The 27687-nt window shown below is 38.9% G+C and overlaps 1 protein-coding gene across 1 annotated transcript; it reads right to left on the bottom strand.

The window, feature by feature from the left end:
- Window positions 1-24310: 24310 nt before the first annotated feature.
- Window positions 24311-25138, bottom strand: LOC112754376 (uncharacterized). The gene has a single exon (XM_025801996.3). The coding sequence runs from the start codon at window positions 24919-24921 to the stop codon at window positions 24481-24483; it is 441 nt and encodes a 146-aa protein (XP_025657781.1). The 5' UTR covers window positions 24922-25138; the 3' UTR covers window positions 24311-24480.
- Between the last annotated feature and the right edge of the window lie 2549 nt (window positions 25139-27687).

Below are 27687 nucleotides of genomic sequence, written 5' to 3'. Positions count from 1 at the left end.
AGGAATTCAGATTCACAGCTTTCGAAAATGCCAAGCTTTATAAAGAAAAATCAAAGAAGTGGCATGACAAAAAGCTGTCATCTAGAATCTTTGAACCAGGACAGAAGGTCCTGTTGTTTAACTCTAGACTCAGGCTATTCCCCGAGAAACTAAAATCCCGGTGGAGGGGACCATACGTGATTACAAGTGTGTCACCATATGGTTATGTGGAGCTTCAAGATATTGATTCTGATAAGAAGTTCATTGTCAATGGACAGAGAATCAAGCATTATCTTGAAGGCAACATTGAGCAAGAATGCTCAAAGCTGAAGCTAGATTAAAAGCTCAGCAAGGTCCAGCTAAAGACAATAAAGAAGCGCTTGCTGGGAGGCAACCCAGCCATGGGGCAACAATCCTCTGAGCATTTTTGCCCTATTTCTATTTTTATTTTTATTTGTTTATATAGAGTTCATTGACAACAGGGTAAATAATCATTTACAGAAGACCTCGGCACACAAAACAGAGAAAAAGATCTCACTGGCAAGAAAACTCCAGTAAAAGAGCATTTTGGGCGTTCAACGCCCAAAATGGGCATCCACTGGGCGCTGAACGCCAGTGATGATAGCAGCTGGGCGTTCAACGCCAGAAAGGGGCACCCACTGGGCGTTGAACGCCAGTAATGGCAGCAGCTGGGCGTTGAACGCCCAGGAGAGCAGCAATTGGGCGCTGAACGCCCAAAACAGGCAGTGTTTGGGCGTTCAAACGCCAAGAAGGCAGGGAGGAGCCAGATTCAATTTTTCCCACACGTATTTCCATTTTAATTTCAAATTTTATGCTTCAATGCATGATTTTTACATAAACATGTCAAGAACCCTGATTTCTAAATTCCATAATTTCTAAAAACCCTACCACAAAATAAATAAATAAATAAATATATCAAATGTATTTTAATCCATAAACACCAGGCATCTTTGCAAATTCAATCCAACTCTTTTCAAATCTTTTTTGAAAACAAATCTATCTTTTTCACTCAAAAAAAAATCTTTTCAACTAATCCATATCTTTTTCAAATCTCCATATTATCTTTTTCAAAATTCTGATTTATCTTTTTCAAAAATCTATCATATCATTTCAAAATTAAACTATATCTTCTATCTTATCTTTTTCAACTCAATCTTTTTATCTTATCTTTTCCAATTTTTCGAAAACCCACCCCCCCATCCCTTTAAATTTGGGTTCGGCCTCCCCCCTCCTCCATCAACAATTGCACCTTGCTCTCCTTCTATCCCTCTCCTTTCTTTTCTTTTGCTTGAGGACAAGCAAACCTCTAAGTTTGGTGTCTTTATCCGAGATCACTAAGATCATGGCTCCCAAAGGAAAACAACCCACTCCAAGAGGCAAGAAAGAGAGCGTTCCAAAACCACTTTGGAATCAAGGGAAGTTCTTATCTAAAGAACATTCAGACCATTATCTTAAAGTAATGGGTCTGAGATCAGTGATCCCGGAAGTTAGATTCGATCTGAAAGAAGATGAATATCCGGAGATCCAGGAGCAAATTCGAATCAGGAACTGGGAAGTCCTAGCTAATCCTGAAACGAAAGTAGGAAGGAACATGGTCCAGGAGTTCTATGCTAATATGTGGCAGACTGACAAGCAAAAACTATCTGGAACTGCCTTCTATGAATTTCGGACCATGGTCAGAGGGAAGATTGTTCATACCACCCCTGACAAGATCAGAGAGATCTTAAAGCTACCTCAACTGAAGGACGATCCAAACTCCTTCAACAGGAGGATGATGAGAGCAGACATTGACCTGGATAAGATTCTAGAGGACATATGTATCCCTGGAGCCAGGTGGACCACCAACACAAAGGGTGTCCCAAATCAACTCACGAGAGAGGATCTCAAACCAGCCGCCAGAGGATGGCTGGACTTCATTGGGCGTTCTCTGTTGCCCACTAGCAACCGATCTGAAGTCACAGTTAAAAGAGCAGTGATGATTCATTGCATCATGATGGGGAAGAAAGTAGAGGTTCATCAGCTGATTTCCACTGAACTCTACAAGATTGCTAACAAAAATTCAAAAGAGGCCAGGTTGGCTTATCCAAGCGTGATTTCTCTGCTCTGCAAAGACGCTGGAGTAAGGATGGGAATAACTGAATATATCCTAATTGAAAAGTCAATCACCAAAGCTTCAATGGAGAGACAACAAGCACAGGAGGATCCCATCAAGAAGAGAGCACAGGAATTCCTCCCAGAGATCCCTCAAGCTGAATACTGGGAATATCTTGAGACGTCCGTCACCAAGATACGGGAAGCTATGGAGCAAATAATAAAAGAACAGAAGGAACACAGTCAAATGCTGACCTATATGTTTAAAGAACAAGAGGAGCAGGGGCGTGACTTAAGGGAACTGAAGCGCCAAAAGTCTTCTCTTGTAGGACCAAGCACCCCAAGGATCAGAGGAACCCCCGTGCCCCCAGAATAAAGGTTGTTAATTTCCAATTTCTGCCTTAACTCTGTGACAGTGTCCTTATAAAAGTTTACCTTAGAAGTCATATAATAGTAATTAGTATCTATTTGATTTTATCTCCAATTAAGCTATAGTTTATTTTTCTCATCATCATTAAACATGAATAAAATAGTAGATCTTTTGAATAAGAAGCAATAAAATTTCGAGTTTTAATAAGAGAAATCCTAATTAGTTAAATGTGGTGGCAATGCTTTCTATCTTCTGAATGAATGCTTGAACAGTGCATATGTCTTTTGAATTTGTTGTTTAAGACTGTTAAATATGTTGGCTCTTGAAAGAATGATGAACATGAGACATGTTATTGATAATCTGAAAAATCATAAAAATGATTCTTGAAGCAAGAAAAAGCAGCAAAGAATAAAGCTTGCAGAAAAAAAAAAAAGCAAGCAGAAAAAGCCAAAAGCTCTTAAAACCAAAAGGCAAGGGCAAATAAAAAGGATCCCAAGGCTTTGAGCATCAGTGGATAGGAGGGCCTAAAGGAATAAAATCCTGGTCTAAGCGGCTAAACCAAGCTGTCCCTAACCATGTGCTTGTGGCGTGAAGGTGTCAAGTGAAAACTTGAGACTGAACGGTTAAAGTCAAGGTCCAAAGCAAAAAGAAGAGTGTGCTTAAGAACTCTGGACACCTCTAATTGGGGACTTTACCAAAGCTGAGTCACAATCTAAAAGGTTCACCCAATTATGTGTCTGTGGCATTTATGTATCCGATGGTAACACTGGAAAACAAAGTGCTTAGGGCCACGGCCAAGACTCATAAAATAGCTGTGTTCAAGAATCATCATACTGAAATAGGATACTCAATAACACTATCTGAATTCTAAATTCCTATAGATGCCAATCACTCTGAGCTCCAATGGATAAAGTGAGATGCCAAAACTTTTCAGAAGCAAAGAGCTACTAGTCCCGCTCATCTAATTAGAATCTGAGCTTCACTCAAAAACTCTGAGATATTATTGCTTCTCAACTTATTAGTCTTCTATTTTATTTGTCTAAGTTGCTTGAGAATAAGCAACAGTTTAAGTTTGGTGTTGTGATGAGTGGATATTTTATACGCTTTTTGGGGTTAATTTCATATAGTTTTGAGTATGTTTTAGTTAGTTTTTAGTTTATTTCCATTAGTTTTTAGGAAAAATTCATATTTCTGGACTTTACTATGAGTTGTGTGTTTTTCTGTAATTTCAGGTATTTTTCTGGCTGAAATTGAAGGAGCTGAGCAAAAATCTGATTCAGGCTGAAAAAGGACTGCTGATGCTGTTGGATTCTGACCTCCCTGCACTCAAAGCAGATTTTCTGGAGCTACAGAACTCGAAATGGCATGCTTCCAATTGCATTGGAAAGTAGACATCCAGGGCTTTCCAGCAATATATAATATTCCATACTTTGCACAAGGATAGATGACATAAACTGGCGTTCAACGCCAGTTCTCTGCCCAATTCTGGCGTCCAGCGCCAGAAAAGGATCAAAAGCTAGAGTTGAACGCCCAAACTGGCATAAAAACTGGCGTTCAACTCCACAAATGGCCTCTGCACGTGAATTACTTAAGTCTCAGCCCAGCACACACCAAGTGGGCCCCAAAAGTGGATCTCTACATCATCCATCATAGTCTACTCATATTTTGTAACCCTAGGCTACTAGTTTAGTATTTAAACAACTTTTAGAGACTTATTTTATATCGCATGACATTTTTAGATCAAACCCTTGTATTCTCTGACGGCATGAGTCTCTAAACCCCATTGTTGGGGGTGAGGAGCTCTGCTGTGTCTCGATGAATTAATGCAAGTATTTCTGTTTTCCATTCAAACACGCTTGTTCCTATCTAAGATGTTCATTCGCGCTTAACTGTGATGAAGGTGATGATCTGTGACATTCATCACCTTCCTCAAACCATGAACGTGTGCTGACAACCACCTCCGTTCTATATCCGATTGAATGAGTATCTCTGAGATCTCTTAATCAGAATCTCCGTGGTATAAGCTAGAACTGATGGAGGCATTCATGAGAATCCGGAAAGTCTAAACCTTGTCTGTGGTATTCCGAGTAGGATTCAAGGATTGAACGACTGCGACGAGCTTCAAACTCCTGAAGGCTAGGCGTTAGTGACAGACGCAAAAGGATAGTAAATCCTATTCCAACCGGATCGAGAACCAACCGGTGATTAGCCGTGCTGTGACAGAGCGCGTGAGCGTAGTTTTCACTGGAAGGATGGAAGGTAGCCATTGACAACGGTGATCCACCAACACATAGCTTGCCATAGGAGGATGTGCGTGCGTGAATCAGAAGACAGAGGAAAGCAGAGATTCAGAAGACAAAGCATCTCCAAAACTCCAACATATTCTCCATTACTGCACAACAAGTAACCTTTAATTTATGCTCTCTTGGTTATTCGCAATTCAACTGATAAACATAATTGACTTCCTGACTAAGATTTACAAGATAACTATAGATTGCTTCAAACCAACAATCTCCGTGGAATTTGACCCTTACTCACGTAAGGTATTGCTTGGACGACCCAGTGCACTTGCTGGTTAGTGGTACGAGTTGTGAAAAGTGTGATTCACAATTTGTGCACCAGGAGGTTGCCGCAACCCCTATACCGACGCCACAACCTTGACAAGCGGGATTCACCAACGTCCTTGCCAGGTGCATAGCGACTTACCAATAATCTCATGAGTCTCAACATCGACAAGAGGGATTAACCACCATCCTTGCTAAGTGCATAGCAAATCATCAACATTCTCATGAGTCACAATCTCAATCTTTCGTAAATCATCATTAACTTTCTTTTTCTCAAATCATCATTCTCCATCCTTCCAAATTCATCCTTCTCAATCTTTCATAATTCATCATTCTCAATCTTTCATAATTGAGTATTCATATTAATTTCTCAATTATCATCAATACACCACTCTGTCAATCCACTCAAGTTAACCCAACCATAGAATATCCCAAGCCAAGGTCACTGTCTCTAAACTTATTTACTCAGTATTTTCTTGCTTGTCCCGAAGCATAAACATTAGCTAGAGGATCTTAAATAAACATTACTGGGGTTTAAAAATCTAGAGGAATGTTTAAAAATACAAAAATCACATTTTCAGCTAAACAGGGGTCATGCGTACGCATACCCGTTCCCGCATACGCATGAAATTAGCAATGCCGCGTACGCAAGTCATGTCCACGTACGCGAGCTCTTGAAACAGAAACGGGGTCCTGCGTACGCACATCATTGGTCGCGTACATATGGGTGTAAAATTGGCATTTTCGCTTATGCATGTCAGGGTCGCTTACGCATGAGAGTTGGCATTTTCAAAAAAGTTGTTTTGCTACAGAATTCAGTTTTTTGCACTAAACTTCAAACATGCATAACTTTTTTGTTAAAAATCATTTTTTACCCGTTCTCTGAATGGCATAAACTTCACAAACTAAATTTTCATTCAAATAAGTTTAATTAAATTTGGGAGTTCATAAGCCAAGTCATGGCCCGTCAAAGTTAGTTAAAGACAAGGTTTTACCAAAATTTGTCAAATCCCCTCTAGTTTTCAAAACTCAAAACCAAACCAATTCAACCACAACCAAAATCAATATCAAAGCACTAATGCACATTAGCAACCATTCCCGAATCACTGTCCAATCATTCCAACGCCTAAGTATTCAATTTGCCATTTTCTTCACTCATTCAACAAAATCCTAAAGTCCACAATATAATCATACAACTTCTTTCACATTTCAATCTTTATTCAATATTTACAATTTCCATCAATCCTTATCAATATCAATATTTATCATTCAATACTCATCAATGATCATCATCAATCTATATCAATCCACAGTTTCCAATTCCAACAATATTTTTCCATATTAAATGCCATATTCAGAAATATCATCAATCATCATCATTTCGTGGTATCATACTAAAGATCAATCACACATCTCATATTCACATATTCAAATACATCATACTTACCGGACTTACCAGGTCAAGGCCTACGGGCAAAATTTTACCAATGCTCCCTCATATAATCTATGAATACTGTAGGAACATTAGTCAGTCCAAAAGACATAACAGTATACTCATAATGTCCATATTTAGTCCTAAACACAGTCTTCGATATATTGATGAGCGAATATTTTATATGCTTTTTGGGGTTAATTTCATATAGATTTTAGTATATTTTAGTTAGTTTTTAGTTTAGTCTCATTAGTTTCTAGGAAAAATTCATATTTCCAGACTTTACTATGAGTTTGTGTATTTTTCTGTGATTTCAGGTATTTTCTGGCTGAAATTGAGGGAGCTGAGCAAAAATCTGATTCAGGCTGAAAAAGGACTGCTGATGCTGTTGGATACTGACCTCTCTGCACTCAAAATGGAATTTATGGAGCTACAGGAGTCCAAATGGCGCGCTTCAAATTGCGTTGGAAAGTAGACATCCAGGGCTTTCCAGCAATATATAATAGTCCATACTTTGCTCAAGGATAGATGACTTAAACTGGCGTTCAATGCCAGTTCCATGCTGCTGTCTGGCGTCCAGCGCCAGAAACAAGTTACAAAGTGGAGTTCAACGCCAGAAACAGGTTACAACCTGACGTTGAACGCCCAAAACAGCCCAGGCACGTGAGAAGCTTTAGTCTCAGCCCCAGCACACACCAAGTGGGCCCCAGAAGTGGATTTCTGCACTATCTGTCATAGTCTACTCATTTTCTGTAAACCTAGGTTACCAGTTTAGTATTTAAACAACTTTTAGAGATTTATTTTGTATCTCATGACATTTTAGATCTGAATTTTGTACTCTTTGATGGCATGAGTCTCTAAACTCCATTGTTGGGGGTGAGGAGCTCTGCTGTGTCCTGATGAATTAATGCAAGTAATTCTGTTTTCCATTCAAACATGTGTGTTCCTATCTAAGATATCCATTCGCGCCTAACTATGGAGAAGGTGATGATCAGTGACACTCATCACCTTCCTCACTCCATGAACGTGTGTCTGACAATCACCTCCGTTCTACATCAGATTGAATGAATATCTCTTAGATTCCTTAATCAGAATCTCCGTGGTATAAGCTAGATTGATGGCAGCATTCATGAGAATCCGGAAAGTCTAAACCTTGTCTGTGGTATTCCGAGTAGGATCCTGGGATTGAATGGCTGTGACGAACTTCAAACTTACGAGTGCTGGGCGTAGTGACAGCCGCAAAAGGATAGTAATTCCTATTCCGGTACGATTGAGAACCTGCAGATGATTAGCCGTGCGGTGACAGTGCATTTGGACCCTTTTCACTGGAAGGATGGATGGTAGCCATTGACAACGGTGATCCACCTACACACAGCTTGCCATAGGAGGACGTGCGTGAGTGAATCAGAAAACAGAGGAAAGCAGAATTTCAGAAGACAAAGCATCTCCAAAACTCCAACATATTCTCCATTATTGCATACAAGTATAATTTGTGTTCTGCCCTTTTCCTCCTTGCAATCATATTTGATAAGTGAATTATTTTATTGTCTTCCTGACTAAGAGGTATAAGATAACCATAGATTGCTTCAAGCCAACAATCTCCGTGGGATCGACCCTTACTCACGTAAGGTATTACTTGGACGACCCAGTGCACTTGCTGGTTAGTTGTGCAAAATTACATTGTGAAGTAATTTTCGTGCACCAAGTTTTTCTAAAAATTTTAAGTTTGGTGTTCTTGTGAGTCTTCAAAGTGTTCTTGAGTTTTCCTTGTGTCTTGATCTTAAAATTTTTAAGTTTGGTGTTCCTTGGTGTTTTCCCTCCAAAATTTTCGAAAACTAGGAGCATTAGATCTAAAAATTTTAAATCTTGTGCTATTTTATTGTTTTTCTCTCTCCTCACTAAATTCAAAAATATCTTTTCTCTCTAATTCTAAAACAAATTTTCGAAAATTATTTTTAAAAATTCAGATTTTTTTAAAATTTAAAATCTTTTCCAAATCATATCTTTTTCAAAACTTCCTTACCACTTTCTCCCCCCTCATTTTTTCGAAAATCTTCACCTATTTTTATTTATTTTATTTTAATTTATTTTATTTTCAAAATAAATAAATAAATAAATAAAAATAAAAATTTTTTTTATCATCTCCCTTTCTCCATCATGGATCTAAGTGGAAATGAACAGTCCAAGAGGACTCTGGGGTCATATGCTAACCCCTCTACTGCTTCATATGGGAGTAGTATCTACATACCCTCCATTGGAGTCAGTAGCTTCGAGTTGAATCCTCAGCTCATTGTCATGGTGCAGCAAAGTTGCCAGTATTCCGGTCTTCCACAGGAAGAACCTACAGAGTTTCTGGCACAATTTTTACAAATTGCTGACACAGTACATGATAAGGAAATAGATCAGGATGTCTACAGACTATTACTGTTTCCATTTACTATAAAAGATCAAGCTAAGAGGTGGTTAAATAACCAACCTAAGGCCAGCATAAGGACATGGAAACAGCTGACAGAAAAATTCCTGAATCAATACTTTCCCCCAAAACGGATGACACAGCTAAGGCTGGACATCCAAGGCTTTAAACAAGGAGATAAGGAACCTCTTTATGATGCCTGGGAGAGATACAGAGAGATGCTATGAAAATGCCCCTCTAAAATGTTTTCAGAGTGGGTTCAGTTAGACATCTTCTATTATGGGCTTGCAGAAGGAGCTCAGATGTCTCTAGATTACTCAGCTGGTGGATCTATCCACATGAGAAAGACAATTGAAGAGGCTCAAGAGCTCATTGATACAGTTGCCAGGAATCAGCATCTGTACCTAAGCAGTGACCCTTCCATGAAAGAAGAGGTTCAAACAGTAACTGCTGAACTCAGCTCTGTAAAACAAGCTACTGAATTCAATCAGCAATTGGACTTTCTAACAAAGCAGTTCGCCGAATTCAAGGATAAACTACAAGAGACAAGGATGGATAATATAAATATGGAAGAACAATTGAAGCAAACAAAGCAGCAGCTGTCAAGACAAATAACAGAAGAATGCCAAGCAGTTCAATTAAGAAGTGGGAAAACATTAAATACCCTACCTCAAGGCAGCAAAGAGTTAAGGAATGAGCAAACCACCCAAAATTCACCTGAGGACAGTAAGAGCCCAGGGAAAAGTAATTCTGACGTTAAAACGCCAGCAATATGGTGGAAGGCTGGCGCTGAACGCCCAGACCATGCCCAAGACTGGCGTTCAATGCCAGTAAAAAGCAAAGACTGGCGTTCAACGCCAGAAACAAGCAAGGATCTGGCGTTGAATGCCCAAAATGGGCAAGATCTGGCGCTAAACGCCCAAAATGGGCACAGTTCTGGCGTTCAGACGCCAGGAACAGACAAGGAGTTGGCGTCTCACATCACTCCAGCCTCTAACTCTGGCACTCAATTGCCAGTGAGGGATCAGACACACACAAGTGCTGATGACAACCCCTCTAAAAAGGCTTCTTCAGCCACTTCTGTAGGCAATAAACCTACAGCAACTAAGGTTGAGGAATATAAAGCCAAGATACATTATCCTCAAAAACTCCGGAAAGAGGAACAGGATAAGCAATTTGCTCGCTTTGCAGATTATCTCAGGACTCTTGAAATAAAGATTCCATTTGCAGAGGTACTTGAGCAAATACCTTCTTATGCCAAGTTCATGAAAGAAATCTTGAGTCATAAAAAGGATTGGAGAGAAACAAAAAGAGTTCTCCTCACTGAAGAATGCAGTGCAGTCATTCTAAAAAGCTTTCCTGAAAAGCTTAAAGACCCTGGGAGTTTTCTGATACCATGCATATTAGAAGGTAACTGCACTAAGACAGCTATGTGCGATCTTGGGGCAAGCATGAACCTAATACCTGCATCCACTGTCAGAAAGCTTGGCTTAACTGAAGAAGTTAAACCAACCCGGATATGTCTCCAACTTGCTGATGGCTCCATTAAATACCCATCAGGCGTGATTGAAGACATGATTGTCAGAGTTGGGCCATTCACCTTTCCCACTGACTTTGTAGTGCTGGAAATGGAGGAACACAAGAGTGCTACTCTCATTCTAAGAAGACCCTTCCTAGCAACTGGACAAACCCTCATTGATGTCCAACAAGGGGAAATAACCCTGAGAGTCAATGATGATGAGTTTAAGTTGAATGCTGTCAAAGCCATGCAGCATCCAGACACATCAAAAGACTGCATGAAAGTTGATCTTATTGACTCTTTGGTAGAAGAGATCAACATGGCTGAGAGTCTCGAATCAGAGTTGGAGGACATCTTTAAAGATGTTCAGCCTGATTTGGAGGATTCAGAGGAGATTAAAGAGCCTCTGAAATTTCCTCTGGAAGCGGAAAAACCCCCTAAACCCGAGCTCAAACCATTACCACTATCCCTGAAATATGTATTTCTAGGAGAAGGTGACACTTTTCCAGTGATCATAAGCTCTGCTTTAAATCCACAGGAAGAGGAAGCACTTATTCAAGTGCTAAGGACACACAAGACAGCTCTTGGGTGGTCCATAGGTGACCTTAAGGGCATAAGCCCAGCTAGATGCATGCACAAAATCTTATTGGAGGATAATGCTAAACCAGTGGTTCAACCACAAAGGCGGCTAAATCCAGCCATGAAGGAAGTGGTGCAGAAAGAGGTCACCAAATTACTAGAGGCTTGGATTATTTATCCTATTTCTGATAGCCCCTGGGTGAGCCCTGTCCAAGTCGTCCCAAAAAAGGGAGGCATGACAGTGATTCATAATGAAAAAAATGAACTGGTTCCTACAAGAATAGTTACAGGGTGGCGAATGTGTATTGACTACAGAAGGCTCAATACAGCCACCAGAAAGGATCATTTTCCTTTACCATTCATAGACCAGATGCTAGAAAGACTGGCAGGTCATGATTATTACTGCTTTCTGGATGGCTACTCAGGCTATAACCAAATTGCAGTAGATCCCCAGGATCAAGAGAAAACAGCATTCACATGTCCATCTGGAGTGTTTGCTTATAGAAGGATGCCATTTGGGCTGTGTAATGCGCCTGCAACCTTCCAGAGATGCATGCTTTCTATTTTCTCTGATATGGTGGAAAAATTTCTGGAAGTCTTCATGGATGACTTCTCAGTATATGGAGACTCATTCAGCTCCTGTCTTGATCACCTAAAACTTGTTCTGAAGAGATGCCAATAGACCAACCTAGTTTTAAACTGGGAAAAATGTCACTTCATGGTGACTGAAGGGATTGTCCTTGGGCATAAAATCTCAAACAGGGGAATAGAAGTGGATCAAGCAAAAATAGAGGTAATTGAAAAATTACTACCGCCTGCCAATGTTAAGGCAATCAGAAGCTTTCTGGGGCATGCAGGATTCTATAGGAGGTTCATAAAGGATTTTTCAAAAATCGTAAAACCTCTAAGTAATCTGCTAGCTGCTGACACGCCATTTGTGTTTGAAACAGAGTGTCTGCAGGCGTTTGAAATGCTGAAAGCTAAGCTGGTCACAGCACCAATTATTTCTGCACCAGACTGGACATTACCATTTGAGCTAATGTGTGATGCTAGTGATCACGCCATTGGTGCAGTATTGGGACAGAGGCATGACAAGCTTCTGCACGTCATTTATTATGCTAGTCATGTTTTAAATGATGCCCAAAAAAATTACACAACCACAGAAAAAGAATTACTTGCAGTGGTTTACGCCATTGACAAGTTCAGATCATACTTAGTAGGATCAAAAGTAATTGTGTATACTGACCATGCTGCTCTTAAATATCTACTCACAAAGCAGAATTCAAAACCCAGGCTCATCAGATGGGTGTTGCTTCTGCAAGAGTTTGATATAGAAATAAGAGACAGAAAAGGGACAGAGAACCAAGTGGCTGATCATCTGTCCCGGATAGAGCCAGTAGAAGGGACGTTCCTCCCCTCTCTTGAGATCTCTGAGACTTTTCCGGATGAGCATTTATTTGCCATTCAGGAAACACCATGGTTTGCCGATATTGCAAACTATAAAGCTGCAAGGTTCATACCCAAAGAGTACAACAGGCAACAAAAGAAAAAATTAATCACTGATGCAAAATACTACTTGTGGGATGAACCCTATCTCTTTAAGAGATGTGCAGACGGAATAATCCGTAGGTGTGTTCCTAGAGAAGAAGCACAGAGGATCCTATGGCATTGCCATGGATCTCAATATGGAGGCCATTTCGGAGGTGAGCGAACAGCCACCAAGGTCCTCCAATGTGGCTTCTATTGGCCCACACTCTATAAAGATTCCCAAGAGTTTGTACGTAACTGTGACAGTTGCCAAAGAGCTGGTAATCTGCCTCATGGTTACGCCATGCCTCAACAAGGAATCTTGGAGATTGAGTTGTTTGACGTATAGGGAATTGACTTCATGGAACCTTTCCCACCATCATTCTCAAACACTTATATTCTGGTGGCAGTTGACTATGTATCAAAATGGGTTGAGGCCATTGCCACACCCACCAATGATACTAAAACAGTGCTGAAGTTCCTCCAGAAAAATATCTTCAGCAGGTTTGGGGTCCCTAGAGTACTAATCAGTGATGGGGGCACTCACTTCTGCAATAAACAGCTTTACTCTGCCATGGTCCGGTATGGGATTCGCCACAAGGTGGCGACTCCATATCATCCACAGACTAATGGACAAGCTGAAGTCTCTAACAGAGAGCTAAAAAGAATCCTAGAACGAACTGTAAATACCCGTAGAAAGGATTGGGCAAGAAGCTTGGATGATGCTCTATGGGCATACAGAACAACATTCAAGACTCCTATAGGGACCTCTCCATACCAACTGGTCTATGGTAAGGCATGTCACCTGCCCGTGGAACTAGAACATAAAGCCTACTGGGCAACCAGATTCCTGAACTTTGATGCCAAATTAGCTGGAGAAAAAAGATTGCTCCAGCTAAATGAGCTAGAGGAATTCAGATTCACTGCTTTCGAAAATGCCAAGTTTTATAAAGAAAAATAAAAAAAAGTGGCATGACAGAAAGCTGTCATCTAGAATCTTTGAACCAGGACAAAAGGTTCTGTTGTTCAACTCTAGGCTCAGGCTATTCCCCGGGAAACTGAAGTCCCGGTGGAGGGGACCATATGTGATTACAAGTGTATCACCATATGGTTATGTGGAGCTTCAAGATATTGATTCTGATAAGAAGTTCATTGTCAATGGACAGAGAATCAAGCACTATCTTAAAGGCAATGTTGAGCAAGAGTGCTCAAGGCTGAAGCTAGACTAAAAGCTCAGCAAGGTCCAGCTAAAGACAATAAAGAAGCGCTTGCTGGGAGGCAACCCAGCCATGGGGCATCAATCCTCTAAGCATTTTGCCCTATTTTTATTTTTATTTGTTTATATAAAGTTCATTGTTAACAAGGTAAAGAATCAATTGCATAAGTTCACAGGGTTACAGAAGGATTCTGCACACAAAACAGAGAAAAAGAGCTCACTGGCAAGAAAACGCCAGTAAAAGTCTGTTTTGGGCGTTCAACGCCCAACAGAAGCATCCACTGGGCGTTGAACGCCAGTGAGGATAGCCATCTGGGCGTTAAACGCCAGAAAGAAGCTCTTTCTGGGTGTTTAACGCCAGATTTACAGCATTCTGGGCGTTCAGAAAAATGCCCAATAACAAAGGACTTCCTGGCGTTCAACGCCAGAAAGAAGCAGCAGCTGGGCGTTGAACGCCCAGGAGAGGCAGCATTTGGGCGTTGAACGCCCAAAACATGCAGCGTTTGGGCGTTCAAACGCCAGGATGGTGGGGAGGAGGTAAATTCATTTTTTCCTTCATATTTTTCATTTTAATCTTAATATTCATGCTTCAATTCATGATTTCTTGCATAAACATGTTAAGAACCCTGATTTCTAAAATCCCTAATTTCTAAAAACCCTACCTTAAAAATATCAAATGTATCTTAATCCATAAGCACAAACCCTCTTTTTCAAATTCAATCTAACTCTTTTTCAAAATTTTCAAAACAAATCTATTTTTTTCAACTAATATCTTTTTCAAATTTCCACATTATCTTTTTCAAAATCTAGATTTATCTTTTTCAAAAATTTTTCATATCTTTTCAATTTTAAACTATATCCTCTCTTATCATATCTTCTATCTTATCTTTTCCAAATCAATCTTTTTATCATATCTTTTCAAAATTTTCGAACCCACCCCCTCCCTTTATATATGGGTTCGGCCTCCACCCTCCTCCATCATCAATTGCACCTAGCTCTCCTTTTATCCCTCTCCTTTCTTTTCTTTTGCTTGAGGACAAGCAAACCTCTAAGTTTGGTGTGTTTATCCGTGATCACTAAGAGCATGGCTCCTAAGGGAATATAACCCACTTCAAGAGGCAAGAAAGAGAGCGTTCCAAAACCACTTTGGAATCAAGGGAAGTTCTTATCTAAAGAACATTCAGACCATTATTATAAAATAATGGGTCTAAGATCAGTGATCCTGGAAGTTAGATTCGATCTGAAAGAAGACGAATATCCGGAGATCCAGGAGCAAATTCAAATCAGGAACTGGGAGGTCCTAGCTAATCCTGAAACGAAAGTGGGAAGGAATATGGTCCAGGAGTTCTATGCTAATATGTGGCATACAGACAGGCAAAGACTATCTGGATCTGATATCTATGATTATCGAACCGTGGTCAGAGGAAAGATTATTCATACCCACCCTGACAAGATCAGAGAGATCTTAAAGCTACCTCAGCTGAAAGATGATCCAGACTCCTTCAATAGGAGAATGATGAGAACAAACAAGAGCCTGGAGAAGATTCTAGAAGACATGCATCCCTGGAGCCAGGTGGACCACCAGCACGAAGGGTGTTCCTAATCAACTCAAAAAGAGAAGATCTCAAACCAGTGGCCAGAGGCTGGCTGGACTTGATTGGGCATTCTCTGCTGCCCACTAGCAACCATTCTGAAGTCACTGTTAAAAAAGCAGTGATGATCCATTGCATCATGATGGGAAAAGAAGTGGAAGTTCATCAACTGATTTCAACTGAATTCTACAAAATTGCTAACAAAAATTCTAAAGAGGCCAGGTTGGCTTACCCAAGCTTGATTTCTCTGCTCTGCAAGAACATTGGAGTAAGGATGGGAATAACTGAGTATATCTCAATTGAGAAACCAATCACCAAAGCATCAATGGAAAAACAACAAGCACAGGATGACCCCATCAGGAAGAAAACACAGGAATTTCTCCCAGAAATCCCTCAATCTGAATATTGGGAGTATCTTGAAACATCAGTTACCAAGATACAAGAAGCTATGGAACAAATAATAAAGGAACAGAAGGAACACAGTCAAATTCTTTGCTATTTGATCAAAGAACAAGAAGAGCAAGGGCGTGACTTGAGGGAATTAAAGCGCCAGAAGTTATCTCTTGAAGGACCAAGCACCCCACAGATCCGAGGAACATCCACTTCCCAGAACAAAGGTTGTTAAATTCTAATTTCTGCTTTAACTCTGTGATAGTTGTCGTTATAGGAGTTTACCTTAGGAGTCATATAGTAGTAAGTAGTGTCTATTTTGATTTTATCTCCAATTAAGTTATAGTCTACTTTTCTCATCATCAGCAAACATGAATAAAATAGCAGATCCTTTGAATAAGAGGCAATAAAATTCAAGTTTTAATAAGAAAAATTCTAATTAGTAACATGTGGTGGCAATGCTTTCTGTCTTCTGAATGAATGCTTGAACAGTGCATATATCTTTTGAATTTGTCGTTTAAGACTGTTAAATATGTTGGCTCTTGAAAGAATGATGAACATGAGACATGTTATTGATAATCTGAAAAATCATAAAAATGATTCTTGAAGCAAGAAAAAGCAGCAAAGAACAAAGCTTGCAGAAAAAAAAAAAAAAAAATATATATATATATATATATATATATATATAGAAAGAAAAAGAAAAGCAAGCAGAAAAAGCCAAAAGCTCTTAAAACCAAAAGGCAAGGGTAAATAAAAAGGATCCCAAGGCTTTGAGCATCAGTGGATAAGAGGGCCTAAAGGAATAAAATCCTAGCCTAAGTGGCTAAACCAGGCTGTCCCTAGCCATGTGCTTGTGGGGTGAAGGTGTCAAGTGAAAACTTGAGACTGAGCGGTTAAAGTCAAGGTCCAAAGCAAAAAAAAAAGAGTGTGCTTAAGAACCCTGGACACCTCTAATTGGGGACTTTAGCAAAGTTGAGTCATAATCTAAAAGGGTTCACCCAATTATGTGTCTATGGCATTTATGTATCCGGTGGTGATACTGGAAAACAAAGTGCTTAGGGCCACGGCCAAGACTCATAAAGTAGCTGTGTTCAAGAATCATCATACTGAAATAGGAGAATCAATAACACTATCTGAATTCTAAGTTCCTATAGATGCCAATCACTCTGAGCTTCAATGGATAAAGTGAGATGTCAAAACTGTTCGGAAGCAAAAAGCTACTAGCCCCGCTCATCTAATTAGAATCTGAGCTTCACTCAAAAACTCTGAGATATTATTGCTTCTTGACCTATTAGTCCTCTATTTTATTTGTCTAGTTGCTTGAGGACAAGCAACAGTTCAAGTTTGGTGTTGTGATGAGCGGATATTTTATACGCTTTTTGGGGTTAATTTCATATAGATTTTAGTATATTTTAGTTAGTTTTTAGTTTAGTCTCATTAGTTTCTAGGAAAAATTCATATTTCTGGACTTTACTATGAGTTTGTGTGTTTTTCTATGATTTCAGGTATTTTCTGGCTGAAATTGAGAGAGCTGAGCAAAAATCTGATTCAGGCTGAAAAAGGACTGCTGATGCTGTTGGATTCTGACCTCTCTGCACTCAAAATGGAATTTCTGGAGCTACAGAAGTCCAAATGGCGCGCTTCTAATTGCGTTGAAAAGTAGACATCTAGGGCTTTCCAGCAATATATAATAGTCCATACTTTGCTCAAGGATAGACGACGTAAACTGGCGTTCAACGCCAGTTCCATGCTGCTGTCTGGCGTCCAGCGCCAGAAACAAGTTACAAAGTGGAGTTCAACGCCAGAAACAGGTTACAACCTGGCGTTGAACGCCCAAAACAGCCCAGGCACGTGAGAAGCTTTAGTCTCAGCCCCAGCACACACCAAGTGGGCCCCAGAAGTGGATTTCTGCACTATCTGTCATAGTCTACTCATTTTCTGTAAACCTAGGTTACCAGTTTAGTATTTAAACAACTTTTAGAGATTTATTTTGTATCTCATGACATTTTAGATCTGAATTTTGTACTCTTTGACGGCATGAGTCTCTAAACTCCATTGTTGGGGGTGAGGAGCTCTGCTGTGTCCTGATGAATTAATGCAAGTAATTATGTTTTCCATTCAAACATGTGTGTTCCTATCTAAGATATCCATTCGCGCCTAACTATGGAGAAGGTGATGATCAGTGACAGTCATCACCTTCCTCACTCCATGAACGTGTGTCTGACAATCACCTCCGTTCTACATCAGATTGAATGAATATCTCTTAGATTCCTTAATCAGAATCTCCGTGGTATAAGCTAGATTGATGGCAGCATTCATGAGAATCCGGAAAGTCTAAACCTTGTCTGTGGTATTCCGAGTAGGATCCTGGGATTGAATGGCTGTGACGAACTTCAAACTCACGAGTGCTGGGCGTAGTGACAGCCACAAAAGGATAGTAATTCCTATTCCGGTACGATTGAGAACCTGCAGATGATTAGCCGTGCGGTGACAGCGCATTTGGACCCTTTTCACTGGAAAGATGGATGGTAGCCATTGACAACGGTGATCCACCTACAGACAGCTTGCCATAGGAGGACGTGCGTGAGTGAATCAGAAAACAGAGGAAAGCAGAATTTCAGAAGACAAAGCATCTCCAAAACTCCAACATATTCTCCATTATTGCATACAAGTATAATTTGTGTTCTGCCCTTTTCCTGCTTGCAATCATATTTGATAAGTGAATTATTTTATTGTCTTCCTGACTAAGAGGTATAAGATAACCATAGATTGCTTCAAGCCAACAATCTCCGTGGGATCGACCCTTACTCACGTAAGGTATTACTTGGACGACCCAGTGCACTTGCTGGTTAGTTGTGCGAAATTACATTGTGAAGTAATTTTCGTGCACCATATATCTGCCTCTTTTACCCAAATCTGGTGATAACCTGATCGAAAATCAATCTTCGAAAATACCGTCACGCCTTTTAGTTGATCCATCAGATCGTCTATCTGAGGAAGTGGGTACTTATTCTTAATAGTGACCTTATTCAATTGCCGATAATCTACATACAACCTCATTCCTCCATCCTTTTTTTTACCAACAGTATTGGAGCTCCCCACGATGACGCACTTTGACGAATAAACTTCTTCCCAAGTAGCTCATCTAACTGCTTCTTCATTTCTGCTAGTTCTCTTAGTGACATCTAATAAGGCGCTATTGAGGTCGGTCCAACTCAAGGTATGAAATCAATACTGAACTCTATCTCTCGCTGAAAAGGAAACTCAGGTATATCCTCGAGAAAAACATCGGGAAATTCTCTTAACACTTGAATTCATTCCAAACTTGTTTCACTACTGCTTGAGCTATCCGTTAACGGAATGTACCCCTCACTTTCACTCCCATTAAAGGTGACTCTTACAGAATTTAAAAAAAAAAAACATGGGATAACACCAGTCCACGATGCACATCGTCAAATAGAATAATATCAGTTTTCTCAAATTAGTAAAAAAAATACAATTTTTAGATAGCCAATCTAACCTTAGGGTAATATCCAGACCATGCAAAGGAAAACAGACCAAATCATGTATAAAAGTTCTACCGTTGATATCAAACACTATGTGTCGGCACACCAGGCTGGCCAAAGCATTCTATGATTTAGGTGTATAAACAATCAAGTCAAAATTCCCACAATAGAGAAACTAATCATTCAAAAAAACAGAGCATGCAAACATATCATTTTTACAAAAATTGAAACCCTCAATCCCTCACTACAATAAAACCCTAAACAGCAATCCAGAGTGATAAAAAGAAGCCTAAATCCTTATCATTCAGTTCAAACAATTTATTTTCAAAATGAAATGGTTGCCAACCTCGCAAAACCCTTGATCAGAACAGCGCTACCTAGGCTTTTCATAATGGCACTGATAAACCACTTTTTTATGGTTTATCTTGTGCTAAATTGAGTGGTTTTTATCAGTTCTTTGCACACTTATTCATACAAATTGCATGGTTTTACAAATCCTTCCCAATTTTGTTTTATGATTGAAAACCTGTTTCCTAAGCCTTTAAATTGTCAATTTTTAATGTCCTTTTATACCATTCGATGCCATGATCTGTGTGTTAAGTGTTTTCAGGCTTTATAGGGCAGGAATGGCTTAGAGGATGGAAAGGAAGCATGCAAAAAGTGGAAGGAACACAAGAAACAAAGGAGATGACCAGCGAGTATTGACGCGCATGCATGGCTCATGCGTGCGCGTGACTTAGAGCTTTTCACAGAGACGCGTAAGCATAACTGATGCGGACGCATGATCAGCGAAGTCGCATAGCGACGCGTACGCGTGACACATGAAGAAGATCATCGACGCGTACGCGTGACGTGCATAACCTGCTGCAACTGCAGAAGACGCTGAGGGCAATTTTGGGCTGGTTTTAGACCCAGTTTTTGGCCCAGAAACACAGACTAGAGCCAGGGGACAAGCAGTGACTCAACACACATTCACATTGACTCAGTTTTAGTTTTAGTTTTGAATCTTAGAGAGGAAACACTACTTCCTCTAGGGTTCTTCATATTCTTAGATTTTTAGTTTTATGCTTTTGGATGGGATCTTGAGAGAGTTACTACCTCCGTTTGAAGTCTCTATCACTACAGTTTGCTTTCTTATTTCCTTACTCTTTTGTTTTCCATTCAATTTGTTCAGAGTTAATATGGATATCTTTGATTTTGAAAATTATTAATGCAAGAGTTATTTTTACATTTAATTTCATTATTTGTTTGATTATCATCTTCCCTTAATTTATTAGTTCAAAAATTGCTTTTACTAAATTAATTTTAATTAACATGTCTCCTTTCTAGTTCCTTTACATGTCTGTGAAAACAGCATCCATGTCAATGGAGTAGACTCCCAACTTGACTTTGGAATTGACTAATAGGAGACCCTTGAGTTGGAATACTCAAGTGTTAATTTGTAATTGGAAGTTGTTGGCTGACACACTAGTCACTAACTCTAATCCTTCCCTAGGAAGGGATTAGGACTTGTGAATCAGAGTTGTTTAGTTACTTGACTTTCCTTTATTAGGTAAAAGATGACTAAGTAGAAGCAACAACCTCTTACTATTATAATTGGGAAAATTCAACAAGAATAGAAATTTCGATTAATCTTCTCCTAGTCAAGGCTTTTTATTTAATTATATAAAATCTCTTGTTAATTTTTATTGCTTTGATTGACAGTCATTTATTTATCTATTCCCCAACTCTCAAATTTCTCAGAAAATTCCTGACCAATAAATTGCACTCTTTTGTCAACTCGTTGGAAGACGTCCTAGGATTCTACTCCCAGTATTTTATTCTTAAATTGTGACAACTCTTTTTAAATTGATAAGCAGAATTTTCGTCGGTTAAGAACTGTACTTGCAACGCTATTTTCATTATAAATTCTTAATCGGCAATTTTTCCGCCAGACCATGCAAAGGCAAACAGGCCAAGTCATGTATAAAAGTTCTACCGTTGATATCAAACACTATGTGTCAGCACACCAGGCTGGCCAAAGCATTCTATGATTTAGGTGTATAAACAATCAAGTCAAAAGTTCCACAAAAGAGTAACTAATCATTCAAAAAAACAGAGCATGCAAACATATCATTTTTACAAAAACTGAAACCCTCAATCCCTCACTACAATAAAACCCTAAACAGCAATCAAGAGTGATAAAAAAAAGCCTAAATCCTTATCATTCAGTTCAAACAATTTATTTTCAAAATGAATGGTTGCCAACCTCACAAAACCCTTGATTAGAACAGTGCTACCTAGGCTTCTCATAATGGCACCCTCGTCGACGATCAGAATGAAACGGTGTCTCGCTTCTCACGCAATCCTCATTCTGCTCTATTCCTCGCTCTTTGCACCTCGCCAACGATGAAAGACTCTGCTCCCTCCTCGAATACTCTAAACGACGTCACGGGTCTTTTTCACCTTGCCTAGAATCGTCGTCCGACATCGACGGCATTGCCACCTCGGATTGAAGACAACGGCGCGACGTTCTCCTCCCTCCAAGTCTGTGTCATGTGACTCTATTTTCTTCCATTTCTTTCTCTTCGTGACTAAAGAGAACAATATGAGAAGTGATTTAAAAAAGAGAAGACAAATGGTTACTCACATAAAAGTGTTTTGGAGATTTCACTCTTCTTGCCACTTCAGACACCCTATTTTGCTACATCACTAACATCTTATTAATGATTTAAATAGCGTTAATTAAAAGGATAAAATTGATACAAATAAAAAAATTTTAAAATAAAATTGAGACAAATTAAAATTTAAAAATATTTTTAAAATTTTTAATAAACTTAAGAAATAAAACGTATAATTTAACCTAAAAAAAACAAAATTAAACCCAAACTCACATTACAACAATTTCGAAAACCATGCCACCAGAAAAGTCCATCAAACAAATTACCATCTTTAGCATTGTATTAACTTGAGCTAATTATGTCAATCAAACGGACAAATTCCTTCGTGCCTCTGCTTGGAGTCAGACATTGTGTCAACCCCTTCGCATGAAAGACACACGTAAGTAAGCAGTTGTAGTCACGTCAATTCAACACTTGCAAAAGAAAATACTCATTTTTTTAGTACTAAACAAAATACCCTATATCACCATAATATTGGCCTCTTCTTTTGTCTTGTATTGACCTTGATTTTTTCATCGGTCTATTCTTTTTTGGTCATGGAGTTTTTGGTCTTGATATGGGCTTTGATTTAAAAGTTTTTTTTTTATTAAAATAAAAAAAATTATTATTCCTCGTCTTAAAATACAATTTTTTTTTGTTTAGAGCAAGTTTACCGCATCCGACAAACTCTATAAAAATAATAGAGTTTGCCCATTTTTTAAAATCCACGTTTTTAATTCATATCATCGTCTCTAAAATAGTATATAGATTTCCAAACAATATATAGAAGTATACAAAAATACACGAACAACAAAGATGACTTATTTAAGATTTTTTTAATTATAAATTTAAAAAAACAAGCCATATTTAAAAATGACAGCCATTATCATCGTCTCTAAAAATATACTGGTACAACGGAATAAGCTATATTTAATAAGAATTTTTTTTAATTATAAATTAAAAAATATAACTATTTTCCAAAAATAAAATACAACTTATTCCTATATACTTTTGTGTACTCTTATATATTTTGAAGATCATGATAATAGTTATCATGGTTAACTATTCAAATTCAATCTAATATATTTAAAGTGAAGTTTACCGGGAGTAAGACAAACTCTATAAATTTTATAGAATTTTATAGAAGTGCGACGAATTTGTTAAATGCCAAAAAAAATCGTATTTAGTGAATTGAAGTTCAAAAATCATGTTTAAAAAAATAATAATTTTTTAATTTTATTTTAGTGAAAAAACCTAATTTAAAACGGTAAGAAAAGAAACCCTACTTATAGTGGGGCCTATCCTTTTTGGAGAGTCATACTTGCATTGATATTTTTCCCCTAGTGAGCCTCATTTATTAGTTTACTCTATTATGGCCTTATGGGCATGCCTAAGCAGAATAATAAAATTTACATGAAACAAACTTCGATGGTAATTGATTTGGTCCAAGAAAAGAAGGATCGTAGTTGACAAAAACGAAAAAAAGGAAGATCGAACTCTAAAAACATAAAAACAGCAATTGATAAGTAAACTAGGGTAGCAACACTACCCGAACTCGCGGGTACCCACCCCGTTCTTATCCGCTCGAGGTGGGTAATTACCCGCCCCCGCACCGGGGCGGGTTTTAGCGGGGCGAGTTTTTAAGTGGGGCGGGGTCGGGTTTAGGTTAAACCCGTCCCTACCTGCCCCGGTATATATAATATATATAAATATATATATTTTAATATATAATATTTGTAATATATATATAAAATAATTAGTAAAATGATTAATAATATTATATTATATATAAATTTTTATTTTAATTTTATTTTAGTTTATGTTATGTATGTAAATAGTGGTTATATAATTTTTAAAATTTAATTTTATTTGTTGGATTTAATAATTATAGGGGCGGGTAGGGTGGGACGGGTACCCGCAGAAGCGGATTAGGGTTTAAAATTTTACTACCCGCGGGTAGGACGGGGCGGGTTTGATGCGGATTTTTTTAGGGCGGGACGGATCGGATAGAGCAAAAACCCGCCCCTACCCGCTCCATTGCCACCCCTAAAGTAAACAGAACCGGAAAAAGGAGATTTGTCTTATTTTCTAAAACCATTTTTATTTCTAGCTAATAGAATACATCTTTTGGAATAACAAAAATAAAATAAAATAAAAAAGTATAATCCTTTTCTTTTCATACCTTCACAGCAGAGCTTTATTTATATTAGACTCCAGAAGTAAAATGTAATAGTATTTCGATTTAATTTAATAAATTTTTTATCAGAGATATTTATATTTTCAACAATACAATTAGACAAATACTTTATTTTATATTTAAGAAATAAATACAAAAATTATATACTTATACTTCAATTTTTATGTTCTCAAATATTTTTAAAATTTAATTATTATTTATAAAAATTAAAAATCTAACATAATCTCATATTTAATATATTTTTAAATTTATTCTTGCGTTAACATTCTCACAAGTAGGAAAAAGAACTTCACATTTCATTTAACCAGCAGTATTGTAAATATTAGTACAACTTCCAAGTCAAAGCAAAACGAAAACTGAAAAAACTATAGAATCACATGACACACACACCGGAAATTAGCAACAAATTATTGATTGATTGATCAACCATTGATATTGATGAGTGTTAATTATTAGAAGACTGTTGCAAGCGAGGATCAACATCAACCCTAGCAACACCTTTATCCTCCGCAGCTTTGGCCACTTCAACCTCACCCTTCACCAGCTCCCTCAGAACATCTTCCTCCTCATCAACATAGTTTGGATCCTTCTCGTCGATGGCCGCCGGAGCCGCGTTGAGCTCGTTGTCCGCCATGTCAGCAGGACCCTCCCACGTGTACTTCCCTCCACGGCCGGACTTAGGCAGCGGCCTCCCGATTCCGATGCCGTCAGCAGGATGGCGCTCCATGCGCTGTACGCCCTTGTCGACGAGCTTCTTCTCCACGTACTTGACGGTGTCCACGTTGTGCGTTTCGAGTTCGGTCTTCTCCACCTTCTTCCTTCCTTCTTCGTCGCGACTAACCGCTCGAATCGTCACTTTCTCTTGCCTGTCATCGATCGGCTTCATCTTTTCTATTAATTGATCGCTCCTTTTCTTCAATAGTTTCTGTGTTACAATGATTTGTGATGCTCTGCACTGCGTGTTATTGACAGTTTTGTGGTGAGTTGTTTTATATATATAAGTTGTCTGAGTGTCTGGAATGGTTGGAGAAGGAAACTAGAAAGTGCTGGAACGGTAGCAAATGTTTCCGGGGTATGCTAGAAGTATCGGCCACGTGACACAAATCTTGAGTGGCTGTCAACGTGGCGGTAGCTTGTTAATGTCAAAGCATCTGCGCAATTTTTTGACAATTAGCCTGAAAAAAAAAATTAATACAGACAACGGTTACGCAGGACATTTTAGTAGTTTTGATTATTATTTAATTATTATGAATATTAAATTATTTTTAAAAAATAAATTTTATTAATTTATGTGTAAACTCTAAATAATATGAGTATAAATTATATTAATTTATGTATATAAAATTTTGATAAATGTAGGTATAAAAATATATGTAAATATACGTATAAATTATTCTTTATAAAAAAATAATATTTGTTAGTTATGTTTTATAATGGTCTAAGAATACGTTCATTCTTTAGTTATAGAGAGACTTTTAAATCGTAAGGTACTAATTTTAATAAAACTTTATAATCAAGCAAAATAGTTAATCAAGTTGTTATATGTGTGGAAAGTTGCGTATAATCATGGCGAGGGGCATACTGAACCAGAGAAAACTGAGAGTAGAATAAAAAATGAAATCTGCAATAATGATTAGTCACACACATTATAATACTAACCGTCTAATATATATAGCTAAACAATTCTAACTAACTCCTATATAATTTGATATAACTAATTGATGAATCCAATTCACACCCCCATTCAAAAATCGGTGAATTAGTTCTTTTGGCAAGCGCACCAAAATTATCGTCAAGTAATAACCCACAGTAGAGTGGGATCGTATCCACAGAGATTGGCAAATTCGAGCAGTTTTAATTAATTGATGAGTTAGTCAAGCGGATCAATAGGATTGTGAAGTGCAGAATTGTAAATGACATAAATGTAAATGATTAGAATATAAAGAAAAGCAATAAAGTGCAGAAATATAAATGGCAGAATGTAAAGTGCAGAATCATAAATGACTTGAATGTAAATGGGAATGGAGAATTGCTGAATGTAAAATTAAGCTATAAAGAAATGGATAGATAAGAATGGGAAAATTCATTGAGATTGGGAGATGTTGTCTCTTTGGATCAAATCTAGCTTATATCCTCTTCAATCATGCAACTCATTGACCTCTTGGCAATCATGATTGATTGAGCCCCAATCCCTTGGTGACTCAATCTCTCAGATCTTGATCAATAGCCAATTCCTTGGTCTAATTGCTTATGAAGAGAGATATGCTTGGTCCCTGATTATACCACACACCATTATAGGTCCAAGTAGAGGGAGGATTATATGTCACATATCCAAACACCAAAACCCAGATTCTACTCAAGTGTGAGAAGGGATTTCAAGCATGGTTTCATGTTTCCTTTCCCAAGGTTCCATGAAACCCAATTGCATTCAACCTCTTTCCCAAGATAATAATGCTAAGCATTAAGAACCAAATTCCTTCTAGAAAATCAAAGAGAAAATGAAGAGAAGAAGCATTTCACTATTATCAATCCATCAAGTACAACAGAGCTCCCTCTCTCAATGAGAGGGAAGTTAGCTACTCATAGCTCAAAAAGTACTCAAAAGTGAAGTGTAAAAGTGGATCCAAAACTGACTGCTTAACCCCCTCTTCAGTACTCCTTGGGGGTATTTATACTACTCCTAGTAAAATAAAAGAATTACAAAAGTAAAAAAGAAAAATTACATTTTGGAGGAAAAAAAAACACTCAATAAGCGTGACTTCCTAGATGGCGTGTGGCTGGCGCTTTACTGGCGTGTCACGTGCCCTTCATTTTTAGCTTGGCGTGCCACGCCCAATCCTTCAAGTGGCACGCTCATCTCTCTATCAACCTTGGCGTGCCACGCCTTCGAACTCAAGTGGCACATCATAGTGGAATTTTTGTGTTGGCGTGCCACACCTTCGAACTCAAGTGGCACGCCCCTTGCCCTTTTCCACCTTTCTTTGCCTCTGGAAACTTGAACTGGCGTGCCATGCCCAGGGTCTGGCGTGCCACGCCCTTGCTTTATGCTTGGCTAAGCTTCTCTGGAAAGTTGCACTAGCGTGGCACGCCCAGGGTCTGGCGTGGCACGCCCAGGGTCTGGCGTGCCACGCCCCTTTTGTGAGTGAGTGGTTCCTCTGTTTGGCGTGCCACGCCACAAACTCAAGTGGCACGCCCCAATGCTTCTTTGCTCTCTGAATGACACTGGCGTGCCACGCCTGGTTCCTCAAGTGGCACGCCTAAGTGAATAATGGTGAGTGGCGTGCCACGCCTTCGATACCAAGTGGCACGCCCCATGTAATTGGCCTCCTTCATCCTCCCTGGAAACTTATACCAGCGTGCCACGCCCATGATCTTGTCTTGGTTCCAATAGTTGGCATGCCACGCCTCAGCATTCAAGTGGCACGCCATAGTGACATGCTTGAGTTGGCGTGCCACGCCTTCGATACCAAGTGGCACGCCCAGTCTTCAATTGCCTTCAGCCCCTTCTCTGGATTATTGTACCAGCGTGCCATGCCATGCTGTTCAAGTGGCACGCCCATGGATTCGTGAACTCTTCAGGCTTGGCGTGCCACGCCTGGGTTCTCAAGTGGCATGCCCAAGTGACTTCTTGGAGCTGGCGTGCCACGCCTTC

The sequence above is a fragment of the Arachis hypogaea genome, chromosome 16, assembly GCF_003086295.3.
Source record: "Arachis hypogaea cultivar Tifrunner chromosome 16, arahy.Tifrunner.gnm2.J5K5, whole genome shotgun sequence".
Classification (NCBI taxonomy): Eukaryota; Viridiplantae; Streptophyta; class Magnoliopsida; order Fabales; family Fabaceae; genus Arachis; species Arachis hypogaea.
Note: the sequence above shows the minus strand (reverse complement) of the source record. Positions and strands in the feature narration are given on the sequence as shown.

What these genes read in the sequence shown, in the direction of transcription:
- LOC112754376 (XM_025801996.3), bottom strand. Translation starts at nt 24,921, where the DNA reads ATGAAGCCGATCGATGACAGGCAAGAGAAAGTGACGATTCGAGCGGTT.